At 42.4% G+C, this 16,549-nt stretch overlaps 1 protein-coding gene across 1 annotated transcript in view; it reads left to right on the top strand.

The window, feature by feature from the left end:
* Nucleotides 1–16,549, top strand: part of LOC149434992 (calmodulin-binding transcription activator 1-like) — a 223,207-nt gene that overhangs the window by 119,378 nt on the left and 87,280 nt on the right. Inside the window, exon 5 of the mRNA XM_089663123.1 lies at nucleotides 11,473–13,322. Within this exon, the coding sequence (XP_089519249.1) occupies nucleotides 11,473–13,322 (1,850 nt within the window). The remainder of the gene's footprint in view (nucleotides 1–11,472; nucleotides 13,323–16,549) is intronic.

Raw genomic sequence — 16,549 nt, 5'->3', positions numbered from 1 at the left:
CAAGGCTGTGGCATTTGCTATCACATAAAAAAGGCTTAAAGTAAACAAAAACGCTAAATATGAGAAACTCGAGGAAATCATCTTCTGGGAATAAAATTGTTGCTTTTGACATTAACGTCCGTGTGGAAGACTGATTTTTTTTTTTTTTTTTTTTTTTTTAATGGAAGAAAAATATATTTGAAATATATTTGATAAATATCCTTCCCAAATATATCGACATATATTTGAAATGCTACTATTTCCAAATATATTTCAATAAATAAATAAATATATATATATATTATTTTTTGGGCATTGGTCATCAAAATCATAAAAATATAAATATATATATTTTTTTTTTTTTTGGGGGGGGGGGCATTTGTCATCAAAAGCTGGGTTTACCAAAGAACAGTGGCAGATGAATGTAGATTTGTTGGAAATGCTACTATTTCCAAATATATTTCAATAGATAAATAAATAAATATATATATATATATTATTTTTTTTTATTTTATTTTTTTTTTATGGGCATTGGTCATCAAAATCATAAAAATATAAATATATATATATTTTTTTTTTTTTTTGGGGGGGGGAATTTGTCATCAAAAGCTGGGTTTACCAAAGAACAGTGGCAGATGAATGTAGATTTGTTGGAAATGCTACTATTTCCAAATATATTTCAATAAATAAATATATATATTATTTTTATTTATTTTTTTTTATTTTTTTGGGGCATTGGTCATCAAAATCATAAAAATATAAATATATATATATATTTTTTTTTTGGGGGGGGGGGCATTTGTCATCAAAAGCTGGGTTTACTGAAGAACAGTGGCAGACGAATGTAGATTTGTTGGAAATGCTACTATTTCCAAATATATTTCAATAAATAAATAAATAAATATATTATTTTTTTTATTTTATTTTTTTTGGGGGGCATTGGTCATCAAAATCATAAAAATATAAATATATATTTTTTTTTTTTTTTGGGGGGGGGGCATTTGTCATCAAAATCTGGGTTTACCGAGGAACAGTGGCAGACGAATGTAGATTTGTTCCGGGATCTGATGGATTCTGGCGCTGACATTCATCTTGTAGAGCTGATTGTTTGTGGATTCGCCGGCAAATGACGTGAATTTGGACCCCTAGTTAAAACCAAGGGCATCGATTCCCACAGTGTGCGACGGCTTTGTTTTCTTTAGAAAGCAGCCACAGCCTGAGTAGAAAAGCCTGTCCCCTGCCAGCATGCTGCAGAGAAGGACCCTTGCTCCCTGCGGAAAGGCGGTGGTCGCAGCTATGGCTCTCCAATCAGCAGAGAGCATGAGCTTTATGACTGCAGAGCTCCCCATACGGAAGTATATTTCCTCCATCCCAAAAAAACAAAACAAAAGGAAAAACATCAGACACAAGTCAAAGATACAAATCTGCATTTTTGGAATGCATTTACAAATATACGTAAAAATATATGTTAAAATGACTTAAAAAAAAATCTGAAGAATATATTTTTTAAAAATGTATTGAAATATATTTTGAAATATATTGAATACGGCCAAAATTGTAGCATTTCAAATATATGGCAATATATTTGGGAAGAATATTTTTAAAATATATTTCAAATATATTTTTCTTCCATGTGGGTTATGACTGCAGAGCTCCCCATACGGAAGTATATTTCCTCCACACAAAAAAAACAAAAGAAAAAACATCGGACAAGTCAAAGATACAAATCTGCATTTTTGGAATGCATTTATAAATATATGTAAAAATATATGTTAAAATGACTTTTTGATGTGTTAAAAAAATCTGAAAAATATATTTTTTAAAATGTATTGAAATATATTTTGAGCTATATTTAATATGGCCAAAATTGTAGCATTTCAAATTAATGGCAATATATTTGGAAAGAATATTTAAAAAAATATTTTTCTTCCATATGGGTTATGACTGCAGAGATCCTCATATGGAAATATATTTCCTCCGCCCAAAAAAGCAAAAAAAACAAAAGAAAAAACATCGGACACAAGTCAAAGATGCTCTTTGAGTGACATTGTAAAGTTCTGGAAAATTGTGTATCCGCTGCCGAATAATGGGGGGACCGGCCCTAAGGGGTCTATTCATGCAGGGCTAAACCTGCCCATATAGAAGAAAAATATATTTGAAATATATTTAAAAAATATTCATCCCAAATATATTGACATATGTTCAAAATGCTACAATTTTGGCCATATTCAATATATTTAAAAAAAAATAATATATATATATATATATATATATATATATATATATATATATATATATGAAATGCGTTTTTATTACAAAATATATAATACATTTCAAATATACTGTATGTCTTTAAAAATACAAATCTACATTTTTGGAATGCATTTACAAATATATGTAGAAAAATATATGTTAAAATGACTTTTTCAGCCAATATTCTTCCCAAATATATTGACATATTTGCAATGCTACAGTTTTGGCCGTATTCAGTATATTCCAAAATATATTTAAATATATATATATATATATATATATATATATATATAAATACTGTGTGTATATATATATATATATATATATATATATATACTGTATATGTATATACATGTAGTATATGTTAAAATTGCTTTTTTACTTTTCATATATTTTGTCATATATAAAAAACGCATTTCAGCATGCAGTGTGTGTGTGTGTATATGTGTATATATATATATATATATATATATATATATATATATATATATATATATACTGTATGTGGAAATGCATTTGTATTACAAAATAAATGAAAAAATATATTTTTAAAAATACATTTCAAATATACTGTGTGTCTTTAAAAATACAAATCTGCATTCTTGAAATGCATTTACAAATATATCTAAAAATATATGTAAAATGATTCTTTTACATTTTTTTTTCAATATTTCATATATTTTGTAATATATAAAAAATGCTTTTCAACATGCAGTGTATATATATATTGCAAGTTGAAATGCATTTTTTTATATATTACAAATTAACAAAATATATGAAGAATATTTAAAGAAATATATTTTTTTTAAATATATTCTTCAGATTTTTTTTAACATATAAAAATGCATTCCAAAACTGTAGATTTGTATTTTTAAAGACATACAATATATTTGAAAATGTGTATATATATATATATATATATATATATATATATATATATTTTTTTTTTTTTTTTTTTTTTTTTTTAATATATTGAATACAGACAAAATTGTAGTATTTCAAATATATGTGAATATATTTTGGAAGAAAATTTTTTAAATATATTGGGCTAGCTCCGACTGACCCAGCGGGAGGGGTGTCAGACCTCTGCAATGAGAATATGCCCGTACTCTTTGTGTGGAAGCAGCGGCTTCTCTGCAGAGGTCTGACACGCCCCCTGCTGGATCAGAGCTAGAGCTCATCAGTCAGCAAGAAATGTAAGCTTTGCTGATTGCACATCTATAGGTCTGACTCAGCACATGGCATGTTGGCCATCTGTAGAGGGACCACTGCTTCCACCAAGAGAGCAAGGATAGGTCTGACTCAGCAGGTGGCATGTTGGATATCTGTAGAGGGACCACTGCTTCCACCAAGAGAGTAAGGATAGGTCTGACTCAGCAGGTGGCATGTTGGCCATCTACAGAGAGACCACTGTTTCCACACAGAGAGCAAGGATAGGTCTGACTCAGCAGGTGGCATGTTGGATATCTGTAGAGGGACCACTGCTTCCACACAGAGAGCAAGGATAGGTCTGACTCAGCCGGTGGCATGTTGGCCATCTACAGAGAGACCACTGCTTCCACCAAGAGAGCAAGGATAGGTCTGACTCAGCAGGTGGCATGTTGGATATCTGTAGAGGGACCACTGCTTCCACCAAGAGAGTAAGGATAGGTCTGACTCAGCCGGTGGCATGTTGGCCATCTACAGAGAGACCACTGCTTCCACCAAGAGAGCAAGGATAGGTCTGACTCAGCAGGTGGCATGTTGGATATCTGTAGAGGGACCACTGCTTCCACCAAGAGAGCAAGGATAGGTCTGACTCAGCAGGTGGCATGTTGGCCATCTACAGAGAGACCACTGCTTCCACACAGAGAGCAAGGATAGGTCTGACTCAGCAGGTGGCATGTTGGATATCTGTAGAGGGACCACTGCTTCCACCAACAGAGTAAGGATAGGTCTGACTCAGCAGGGGGCATGTTGGATATCTGTAGAGGGACCACTGCTTCCACACAGAGAGCAAGGATAGGTCTGACTCAGCAGGGGGCATGTTGGACATCTACAGAGAGGCCACTGCTTCCACAGGGATAGCAAAGGATAGGTCTGACTCAACAGGGGCCACTGCTTCCACAGGGATAGTAAAGGTCCTCCTCTGCAGCATGCTGGTGCAGGACAGGTTTTTCTACTCGGGATGTGGCTGCTTTCTTTAAAACAAAATGCACTGTAAGACTTTTCTCACCTTTTCTTTTGATGGAACATAGTTAGATGATTTAAATGTAGGGGTCTATGTATAAAACATTTGTTACGTGAATGTCAGGCGCCTTCGAGGAAGCTGAGCAAAATGTCCCCATAACCATCAGCTTCACTCATGGACCAATCGCGGTAGACGTTTCTCATGTATAGCTATTTCAGGAAACTATACCGCATTTTGGCCATTAGATGGAGCTGCTGAGGCAGGCATGAATCTCTTACATGAATGATGGTGACATTCCGTTCAGCTGACACGGGGGTCTCTGACATGGGGGTCTCTGACACGGGTGCCTCTGACACGGGAGTCTCTGACACGGGGCCTCTAACACGGGAGTCTCTGATACGGGGCCTCTGACATGGGGGTCTCTGACACAGGGGTCTCTGACACGGGGGTCTCTGACACGGGTGCCTCTGAGACGGGGGCATCTGACACGGGAGTCTCTGACACGGGAGTCTCTGACACGGGAGTCTCTGACACGGGAGTCTCTGACACGGGGGCCTCTGACACTGGGGCCTCTGACACTGGGGCCTCTGACACTGGGGCCTCTGACACTGGGGCCTCTGACACGGGGGTCTCTGACACGGGGGTCTCTGACACGGGTGCCTCTGACACGGGAGTCTTTGACATGGGGTCTCTGACACGGGTGCCTCTGACACGGGAGTCCCTGGCACGGGGGTCTCTGACACGGGTTCCTCTGACACGGGGGGTCTCTGACACGGTTTCCTCTGACTTGGGGGTCTCTGACATGGGGGTCTCTGACATGGGGGTCTCTGACATGGGGGTCTCTGACACGGGGGTTTCTGACACGGGAGTCTCTGACATGGGGGTCTCTAACACGGGTGCCTCTGACACGGGAGTCTCTCACACGGGGGTCTCTAACATGGGTCCCTCTGACACGGGGGTCTCTGACACAGGTGCCTCTGACACGGAGGTCTCTGACATTTGTGCAACGAATGTTATAGAAATCAACCCCTTAAAGCGCACTTCCAAATATATTTCAAATATATTTTTCTTCCATATGGGCAGGTTTAGCCCTTCATGAATAGACCCCTTAGGGCCGGTCCCCCCATTATTCAGCAGCGGTTACACAATTTTCCAGGACTTTACAATGTCACTCAAAGAGCATCTTTGATTTGTGTCTGATGTTTTTTTTTGGGGGGGGGGGAGGGGTTTGGGCAGAGGACATATATTTCCATATGGGGAGCTCTGCAGTCATAACCCATATGGAAGAAAAATATATTTCAATATACATTATTCGGCAGCGGAAATGTTTTTTTTTGGCGGAGGAAATCTACTACAGATAGAGAACTTAAAAAGATCTCCCTGTTCTGTGTTGTGCCGGAGTATTACAGCTAAAAAAAGGAGAGAGTTTTCATTGCCATACATAAATGGCAGTTCGCTTCCCTGTTCTTCAAACACTTGATATAATGTGAAAAAAATGTGAATGACCCCCTCCCCCCCAACCCCCTCCCCCAGGACTATGTATGTGCCACAAAAATGATAATACTATTCCTAAATATGTCCCACCTCATTCAATCATCGACTTGTTTTATGAATGCTATCAGTTGTTAATATTTTCCTGTATCAGGTACCAAATACATATATATACGATTATATAGTTTGTATCAATATAGAATTATGATGAGGAATTTTGGACCAGGGATTTTTTTCAGGGTTCTTTGGTGCCCTCTAGTGGATCTCATAACAAAATACAACCGTTGAATGTTCTATCTGAGAGCCAGGCAGGTTTAAAAATGCCCGTTCGTCCAGTTACGTATTCATTCGATGTCATTTTAATCTGCTGAAAGATCAGCCTCAAAATGTGAGAGTGGGCAGCACTTTGAGTCATTCAGGGTAGAACCGCATTGCACGGTGTCGTCAGTCTCCCTTCCCAAACATGGAGGGGTCCTGTGCTGAGTGGCTACCAGGGGTGAACTGACCATTTGGAAACTCGGGCACTGCCTGAGGGCCCGGGGTCAGTAGGGGGCCCCATGAGATGCCCCTGGTACTTTTTTCATAGGCTTTTTTGAGTTTTTGCAAGGACACAAGGGGCCCCATGATCCCTTATTGCCCAGGGGCCCCCTGAGTTGTCAGTCCACCCCTGGTGGCTACAGAGGCTCGCTTGCTTGGCACAGAATGCCTTGCATTTTTTTGCAATGAATGCAATGTTTTCTCTGATTGGATAAGGTGGAGAGGTGGAGCGGTGATGTTGTGATCACCACCTCGTCCAATCGGAGAGTGCCTTGTTTTCAGAAAAATAAAAGGCGTTTTCTGAATAGCGTTTGCACTGAGCAGGCATCCTCTATGATTGCTATGCCTCAAGATCCGGAAGACAGTGGTGGTTGCAACAATGATTCCCAGGGCCGATGCAAGGATTGCCGGTGCATTTTGAGCACCCGCCGCACTTATCAGCGCCACCTGCCATGACAGCACCAGGCCAACAGGTGGGACAGTGGAGTCCAGCTTCACAGCCGCTTGTGACGCTTCCACATGAAAGTCAGCTTTACTAAATTACACGCGTGTCATCGAGGACTGTTTAAAAAAACACGTCGGCAGCACTGTTAAAAATCGCAATCTCCAGCTGGGGATTCGGGTTTTACCACCCCCCCAACCTGGCACACTAAGGTGGTTGCCTAAGCAGTCATATGCTGGCGCCAGCCCTCATGATTCCCCACTTCCACAGGCAATGGCCAAGCTGGACCATTGTAACCATGCCCTAATTCGGTTTTCATGGTGTGCTGGTGGCAGTGTTGGACTCTTTGACGGCGCCATCCAACGGAATATTTACCGTGAGGCTAACAAGGCATTTGCCTGGGATGGCAATTTTCAGGGGGCTTCCCCAACAATCTCATTTTTGCTTCCCCCCAGCCGCTCTCCTGCAGGTTCCCCGCTCCTTCCCCTGTACTCGGGGCCGATTTACCTGTCCCCAGCAGGAGCAAGCCAGCCCCTTGGTTGGAGTTGAGAAGGACCTTGCTGCCGTCACATCCTTCATACTGAGGTTCCACCCTCTGCCCCGTCCTCTCCCTCCAGAGCCGCTCTTGCCACTGCTGAACACAAGCTGGAACTACCTTGTGGTTGGTGGGCAGCGGTGGTTCCACCCTATGGTTGGTGGGCATTCTGATGTTCTGCCCTCTGCCCCGTCCTCTCCCTCCAGAGCCGCTCTTGCCACCACTGAACACAAGCTGGAACTACCTTGCAGTTGGTGGGCAGCAGTGGTTCCACCCTATGGTTAGTGGGCATACCGAGGTTCCGCCCTCTGTCCCGTCCTCTCCCTCCACAGCCGCTCTTGGCACTGCCAAACACAAGCTGGAACTACTTTGTGATTGGTGGGCAGCAGTGGTTCCACCCTATGGTTAGTGGGCATACCGAGGTTCCGCCCTCTGTCCCGTCCTCTCCCTCCACAGCCGCTCTTGCCACTGCCAAACACAAGCTGGAACTACTTTGTGATTAGTGGGCAGCGGTGGTTCCACCCTATGGTTGGTGGGCATACCGAGGTTCCGCCCTCTGCCCCATCCTTTCCCTCCAGAGCCGCTCTTGCCATCGTTGAACACAAGCTGGAACTACCCTGTGGTTGGTGGGCAGCGGTGGTTCCACCCTATGATTGGTGGGCATACCGAGGTTCTGCCCTCTGCCCCGTCCTCTCCCTCCAGAGCCACTCTTGCCATCGCCGAACACAAGCTGGAACTGTCTTGTGGTTGGTGGGCAGCGGTGGTTCCACCCTATGGTTGGTGGGCATACTGAGGTTCCGCCGTCTATCCCGTCCTCTCCCTGCAGAGCCGCTCTTTCCAGTGCTGAACACAAGCTGGAACTACTTTGTGGTTGGTGGGCAGCAGTGGTGGATGGTGGTGGTCGCAGCCAATTTTAGTGTTGCCTAGGGCAGCACAAGGGGGAAATACACCACGGCGCCATCCATCAGTGGCTCACTATAGCACCCTTTATTGTTTAGGCTAATGACTATAAGGAGTGCCCTGGATTCTATGGAATGTAGACTTATTTTCTTCCCAGCCAGAACACAGGCAGCGATAAAACCCAACAGACGGCCTAGCTCTCTTCTACTCTAGTCTGGAGTACCACTTTAAGCCTGATCTAGCAGCCACTTACGCACAATTGATAAATAAGTGTCTCCATATTTTGTTTGATTCCCGAACTTCCGCAGCTATCCTGGCTTTTGACACAAGTAATTACTACCAACCATTAGCAGAAAAGGATTAACTTCCTTTCCTATTAGGTCATTATAGAATAATTAAGGTTTCTATCTCTTTTTCAGTGAAGAAAAGGGAAAACAATTAGCCCAAGAAAGATCAAAAATTCATAGGCTGTTCTTCCCATGGAAAGAAGGGAGGCGTTTGTGCCGGAAGATCTGTGCAAACAGTGCGGAGATCGCTCACAGGCACCGGCTTAACCCCCTTCAATATCAGAGCATAATGACTGCTGCCGGAATGACGGTGTCAAAAGAACCCACCGCAACCATTCAAAATGCAGACATTCATTTTAAAATGAAGTCTAATAAACGGTAATAGAAATCTGAAATGCAAAGGCGTGAATTGTTTAATCCAGCCTTTCTCACTCATTTTATCTGAGAGGAACCCTTGAAATAATTTTCAGGTCTCCAGGAACACGTACTAAGACTAGTTCATTGGGAGTCATTGGGAAAATGTCCATTGCCAATAGTGATCAGTGGGAAAAATGCCCCCCCCACAGTTGTTCTAATAGCTCTGCCAAGTGGGGTTGGAAAAAACAACCTTTGAAACACCCTGAAATACAGGAACCCTTGAAATAATTTCCAGGTCTCAAGGAACCCCTACTAAGACTAGTCCATTGGTATCCATTGGGAAAACGTCCATTGCCTTTGGTGACCAGTGGGAAGAATGCCCCCCCTCGTAGTCATTCTGAGTGGGGTTGGAAAAAACACAGGTATAACCCTTGAAACACCCTGAAACACAGGAACCCTTGAAATAATTTTCAGGTCTCAGGGAACCCCTACTAAGACTAGTCCATTGTTGGGAGTCATTGGGAAAACGTCCATTGCCATTGGTGATCAGTGGGAAGAATGCTCCCAGTCATTCTGATAGCTCTGCCAAGTGGGGTTGGAAAAAACACAGGTATAACCCTTGAAACACAGGAACCCTTGAAATAATTTTCAGGTCTCAGGTAACCCCTACTAAGACTAGTCCATTGGGAGTCATTGGGAAAACATCAATTGCCACTGGTGATCAGTGAGAAGAATGCCCCTCCTCGCAGTCAGGTATAACCCTTGAAAAGCCATTGCACAGAGCATGCAAGTATGACCATGGGTGTTATTATTTAAAACAAAAGTCTTTAATATCACTTTAAATTCTTACTCTGGTATTTTCAAGCTACAACTTTCAATGCTGCTGGCTCCTATCCTCTCAGTGTTGCTTCCCTGAGCCTCCAGGCTTTACAGGAAAGAGTTGGACAGTACAGTCTGTAGCCAGTGTGTTAGCTTGGAGAAGAGAGCGGGAAGGGGGAAGAGCAAGGGAGTGCCTTGCCATCCTATGTGATGGGGACATGTGTTTCTATGTATAGGGAGATGTAGATGTAGGGATACTGCAAGAGAATGAAGTTACCCTGAAACAGGAAACCCGGGGCAGCAGTCATAGTTCCGGCTTAAACTGAAACCTAGGCAAGGATTTAAAGATAAAGAAGCTGCATACTCAGTAAGTGAATCAATCAGCTGCTGAACTTGCTTAAAAAACTGAGCATTTATTATCAATTGTATGTGTTGACAAGACCTTTGTTTTAGGTTTAGATGGAATTAGGGGAGTATTTAAACACCTATCATGGTTATATCCAGTAGTAGTTAGTCACATTCAACTAAACTTGTTCTTTAATGTTGAAAATGTTATGTGGCTTGTCCAAGTCACGTCTTTGGTTCCATGTTACATTGGGGAGATGTGCCTTCCCTTCCCTTCTCTTCTCTTCTCTTCCCTTCCCTTCCCTTCTCTTCCCTTCCCTTCCCTCCCCTTCTCTACCCTTCCATTCCCTTCCCTTCTCTTCCCTTCTATTCCCTTCTCTTCCCTTCCCTTCCCTTCTCTACCCTTCCATTCCCTTCCCTTCTCTTCCCTTCTATTCCATTCTCTTCCCTTCCCTCCCCTTCTCTACCCTTCCATTCCCTTCTCTTCCCTTCCCTCCCCTTCCCTTCCCTTCTCTACCCTTCCCTTCTCTTCCCTTCTATTCCCTTCTCTTCCCTTCCCTTCCCTTCCCTCCCCTTCTCTACCCTTCCATTCCCTTATCTTCCCTTCCCTTCTCTTCCCTTCCCTCCTCTTCCCTTCCCTCCCCTTCCCTTCCCTTCTGCACCCTTCCATTCCCTTCCCTTCTCTTCCCTTCTATTCCCTTCTCTTCCCTTCCCTCCCCTTCCCTTCTCTACCCTTCGATTCCCTTCCCTCCCCTTCCCCACCCTTCTATTCCCTTCTCTTCCCTTCCCTTCTCTACCCTTCCATTCCCTTCCCTTCTATTCCATTCTCTTCCCTTCCCTCCCCTTCCCTTCTCTTCCCTTCCCTTCTCTACCCTTCCATTCCCTTCTCTTCCCTTCCCTTCTCTTCCCAGAGAGGAAACAAGAAATGGGAGGAAGAGATTGTCCCTAGAACAGGGGATTCTTTTGGATCATGTACCTTCAACTTTGGTGAAAACTCTTCTAACATTTGAGAAGTTCCTTCACTTTCTGTCTCGGTGACAATGGTCACCAGAACAGAGAGGGGAAGTCTCCCCAACAGGGGCACAGACAGCAGTGAAAACCTAACACAGAGTCTAAGCTTTGCTTTCTCTTTCCAAAACCGAAAAAGAAAATGTTTTGCCCTTACACAAACTTTAAGTATATTGTAGGTGATATTTCTGACACATCGAGACTTCACCACCTGACCACCCTCATCCACACCTGGCAACCTCGATCCATACTTTTGAATGATTGTTCTGTTTAGTGACACTTGCATACACAGACTAAGATGAAGGCTCTCCGCTTCTTTATTAACATAATATTCTCCTGTCTGTTGTAGGCGCAGGTAGCAGTGTGCACCACAAGTGTAACAGTGCCAAACATCGCATCATCTCACCAAAGGTCGAGCCAAGGACGGGGGGCTACAGCGCTCACTCAGAGGTACAGAACAATGACGTTTCAGAAGGCAAGAACGAGCACAGTCACGGTAAATCCTCCAGTCGGGAGAAGAGGAACGGCAAGATGGCCAAGCCGGTGCTGCTTCATCAAAACAGTACAGAGGTTTCATCAACCAATCAGGTGGAGGTTCCCGACACGACCCAGAACTCCCCCGTATCCATCAGCAGTGGTCTGAATAGTGACCCAGACATGGCCGACAGTCCTGCTGTCACTGGTGTCTCTAGCATGGCCGTTGCCTCAGTAATGGGGAGCCTCTCCCAGAATGCCACTGTGTTTATGTCTGAGGTTACCAACGAAGCAGTATACACAATGTCACCCAACACCGGTGCCAGTCAACACCTCTTGTCCTCAGATACCACTACCCAGGGACTTGTACTTGCAGTAAGTTCAGATGGTCACAAGTTTGCCTTCCCTACAACAGGGAGTTCGGATAGCTTATCAATGTTGTCTGCCAACGTCTCAGAAGAGCTTGTGTTGTCCACCACCCTTGACAATAGCCGAAAGATCCCTGAAACCACAATGAATTTTGATCCAGACTGTTTTCTCAACAACCCAAAACAAGGGCAGACGTATGGTGGAGGCGGTCTTAAAGAAGACAACATTAGCTCGAATATGCGAAGGTCATCCAGCACAGAACGTAGTTTTGCTTTCAATGCAACTTTAGCTAAGGAGATAAAAACAGAGGACACCTCATTCGAACAGCAGCTATCAAAGGAGACCTTTCCATCAACGTCATCAAATACGCTAACCCTCAATCCTGGCTCCAGCTTACTTCCGTCCGGTGGTGGACTGAGCCCTAGCACCACCCTGGAGCAGATGGATTTCAGTGCAATTGACTCCAACAAGGATTATTCAGCAAGCTTCAACCAGACGGTGCAGAGCCCCCATGTCCACCAGACCCCTTCCCCTAGCTTCTTTTTACAAGATGCCAGCAAGCAAATCCCTATGGAGCAAAATAACCACAGCAACCTAAACGACTCAAACAACACGTACGTAAACACGTTGGGTTTGACCAGCATCAAGACTGAAGTGTCTAGTCAAACGCCTGCCAACTGCAATGGCACCATCGACCAAGGTAGAATAGAGTCCACCTCTTCTCTCCAGCTCATGCAATTCCAGGCCAACTTCCAGTCGATGAATTCTGAAGAGGTTCCAATGGAGACATCACAGCAGGCCGAAGGGAACGGGAACCTCCTCAAGCCTGGAGACCTTCAAGCCTGCCAAGCTGAACACTATATGCAGTCAGAAAACTCTGCCTCAATGAGAAATGGCAACAACCTCCCAATTCTGCAGGGAAACATGGTGCAAGGACTCTATCCAGTGGCTCACCAAGCATTAGGCAACTCCTCCAACATGGAGCTTAACTTAGATCACTTTGATATCTCCTTCAGCAACCAATTCTCTGACCTTATCAATGACTTTATATCAGTGGAAGGAGGAAGTAACACAATTTACGGGCACCAACTGGTAGCTGGAGACAGCAACGTGTTGCCGCAGGCCGAAGATGGGTCTCGACCAACTTACTCTCAGGCTGAAATGTGCATACCTTGTTGTAGCCCTCAACAGGCCAGTATGCAGCTGAGCAGTTCTGAGACGGGAGCCACTACTATGGCGTACATGCACGTTGCAGAGGTAGTGTCAGCAGCAGCACAAAGCACGCTGGGAATGCTGCAGCAGAGCGGGCGGCTGTTCATGGTGACAGATTACTCCCCAGAGTGGTCATATCCTGAGGTAAGCCTTATGTTTAATAGACAATAGTATGTTACAGGTCGGGCAGTAAAGTACAGTATCTAAAGCCAAACGTTTTTGGATTTTTTTGGATAGAGTTCAAAATTATTGGTTCAAAATTATGTCTTTTTTGCCATCTGTGTCTCTCTGAGGAGATTTCCTTTCATTTCCTGTTCTAGAAGCTTTAGGAAATAAGGGAAATCTCCTCTTAGACATTTGTCACTGAAAAAAGTGTCCTTATTGGACCCCTTTTCTGGTGACAACCTTTGAATTTTTGGATTCTACTTGCTTTAAGTCCTGGTGATGGGGACTGAATCTCACCAACGAGAAAAGAGACAGCTATACACTCTGACAGGGGTTCTAATCCCTCACCACTCTATTCAAAATTGAAAAAAAAAAGTTTGGGCTTTAGATACGCTTTAATGCAAACAGTAAAAAAAAAGATGTACTGATCAATAGTAATTCTAAATAAATTGTTTAAAGTTTTGAAATTGATCCTACAGCTCCCTACATATAAGGACTGGAGGGGCAATAGACACAGCAACAAAAATAAAGTATATGAAAATAAAGTAAACAAATCATATAAAATATATAAAAATAAAGAATATGAAATGTATGCAAAAATAGTATATGAAATATATGAAGACTATGAAAGTAATGTAAATTAAATAAATATATATATATATTGTATATAAATTGTATATAAAAATAATATATTAAATAAATGAAGAATATGAAGTAAAAGAAATATATATGTAAATAAAGAATACAAAGTATATGAAGCACAATATATGAAAATAAAGAATATGGAATGTATGCAAAAATAGTATATGAAATATATAAAGACTATGAAAGTAATGTAAATTAAATATATATATATATATATATATATATATAATATAAATATATATTGCATGTAAAAATAATATATTAAATATATGAAGAATATGAAGTAAAAGAAATATATATGTAAACTAGAAAAGCTACAATTTCTGGGGAAATTGTGTGAAGTGTTCTTGCCTCCACCAGTAGTCTACAACTGGAGTGGGCGGAGTAAGTGGGTGGAGTGGCTTGTCACTCTGCTGCCTGCTCACACACCTGGGTTCCTATGGCAACTCACTCTACAGCAAGGGCAGAGAAGAGGGGTTAAAAACATACTGCTCCAACTTGCTCACTTCACTGGCGGTTGCCATCTTCAAACGGTTGTAGTTTAAAAATTATAAATCCTACACCGAAGAGTTATATTGTGAGAATCACAAGACCCAGACCTACATTTTAATGCATAGTATGTCTCTGAAATATTAAAAATGAAGGCACATTCGCAGTTTAGAAATTGCCCTTCAAATTTGAGGTGGCTAGAGTGGAGTTTCAATGAATGTCAATGGGCGGCGTGAGTTGCAAACAAATGGTCATATTATGAAAACTATCAGGACTATGGCTTAGCCGTGGACATTTTTAGTGGCAGCGGGGATAGCTGAACGTTTTGATATAAGATTTGTGTGGGTGGGCTTGAAAATGAGGGAGTGATGGCAGTTTAGAAATCATAACCTGGTTTTTCAGCTCACACTCTAGCTTTTGTCAGCTCCCACTCTAGTTTTGAACATTCCGCCATTCATTCCTATGGGACCAATTTCACCACAAAAACGCCGATATTTCCTGAATCATTCGGCGAAACGTTCCACAAAGTGATAGCGCACCAATCGGGAACAATCCGCACGTTTCGGTATATTACTGTCTATGTAGTGTAAAAACTGTGGGAGGAGTTAGGGTGGTAAATTTGGCTATAATAATAAGAATATATATGTGAGATAACAGGAAGTGGTCGCCATGCAAGAACACTTAAATATGAAATATATAAAATATATGAAAATAAAGAATATGAAAAATATGAAGTATAAGAAAAGAAATGAAATATATAAAGTATATGACAATAATGAATATAAAATTGTATAAAGTATATCTAAACAAAGTATATGAAACATACTTTTTGCATCCCTGAAGCATTGTTGTGGATGCTTATTTTGACAGACGTATAGGGAAGCCCTGTGTCATTAGACTTCATATTTTAAAATCTTTTTACTGGGTCACTTTACAATGTTGTAATAATAATTTTTTTTTAATTGTTAAATTAAATCAAAGTGTATCTAAACCAAAAAACTAAAAATTTAACATGTTTAAAGTGTACCCGTCCTTATATGTGGTGGCTGCATTAGTTTTCTTTTTTTAGGCTTTTTTTTTCTTTATTTTTACCCGATGATCTAGCCAACAACACACTTCCTGTCTTATGGTGGCTGCACTATATCTATGGAAGAGCACCATAGCCACCCTTTGACAGAAGCATAGTCAACTCCTGGAGAGGTTATTGTTAGATGAACTAGTAGATTTAGACATTTTAAATCCTACATTGAACCTTGATGGACTTTCTCACTCTTGATTCCTTCCTCCTGCGGAAGACCTGAAAAGCATAACTTTTTTTTGTGTGTTTTTACTTTTGTTTTCATTCCAATCTGCTCTCCTGTCTCCATTCTGGCCTAGATAAGGACATGTTCTTGCTCTTGGTGCCTCCTGGGATTTGCACATTAGATAACTCAGGAGGCTTCAGAGCTTCTACATCACATGTGTCAAACACAAGGCCCGGGGGCCGAATCAGGCCCTCTAGGCCATTTCATGTGGCCCTCGCAGCTCTTCTGCAATTACAGCACCCCCTTATCTCTTTCCCCACCTTGTCTCTTTCCCCAGCCTGCTCTCCTGTCTCCATTCTTGCCTAGACAACAACGTGTTCTTGCTCCTGGTGCCTCCTGGTATATGCACATTAGATAACTCAGGAGGCTTCAGAGCTTCAAACACAAGGCCCGGGGGCCGAATCAGGAGAGGAGGACATAAGTCCTCCTGAAATTCCTGCCCTTTTTCTTGCAGCTGCGGAAAGGCTGGTCTCTGCCTTTCCTCCCTTCTCAGCAGTCGTGACAGGAAGGAGGACAGAACTCCTCCTATAGATCCCGTGCCTCTCTGTGCAGAGGCAGCACCCCCTCATCTACTCCTCCCTTGGTCTCAGCATTTAGCAGACTCCAGCCCTCCTCTGGTCCTCCTCCAGACCCTGCACTATCTGCTTCCCAGCTCCACCCTAGCTTTTTTCCAGTAGCAGCACAAGGTAAGGGGGGTGCACTGAGATGTAAGGTAGGGTGGGGGACTCGTAACATCTAATGTAAGGAGGGTGGGGTGTTGTGGACATC

Source organism: Staurois parvus, unplaced genomic scaffold, assembly GCF_062004578.1.
Source record: "Staurois parvus isolate SC_StPar_1 unplaced genomic scaffold, SC_StPar_1.0 ptg001631l, whole genome shotgun sequence".
NCBI classification, from domain to species: Eukaryota; Metazoa; Chordata; class Amphibia; order Anura; family Ranidae; genus Staurois; species Staurois parvus.
The sequence above is the reverse complement of the archived record's forward strand: the minus strand, read 5'-3'. Positions and strand labels throughout refer to the sequence as shown.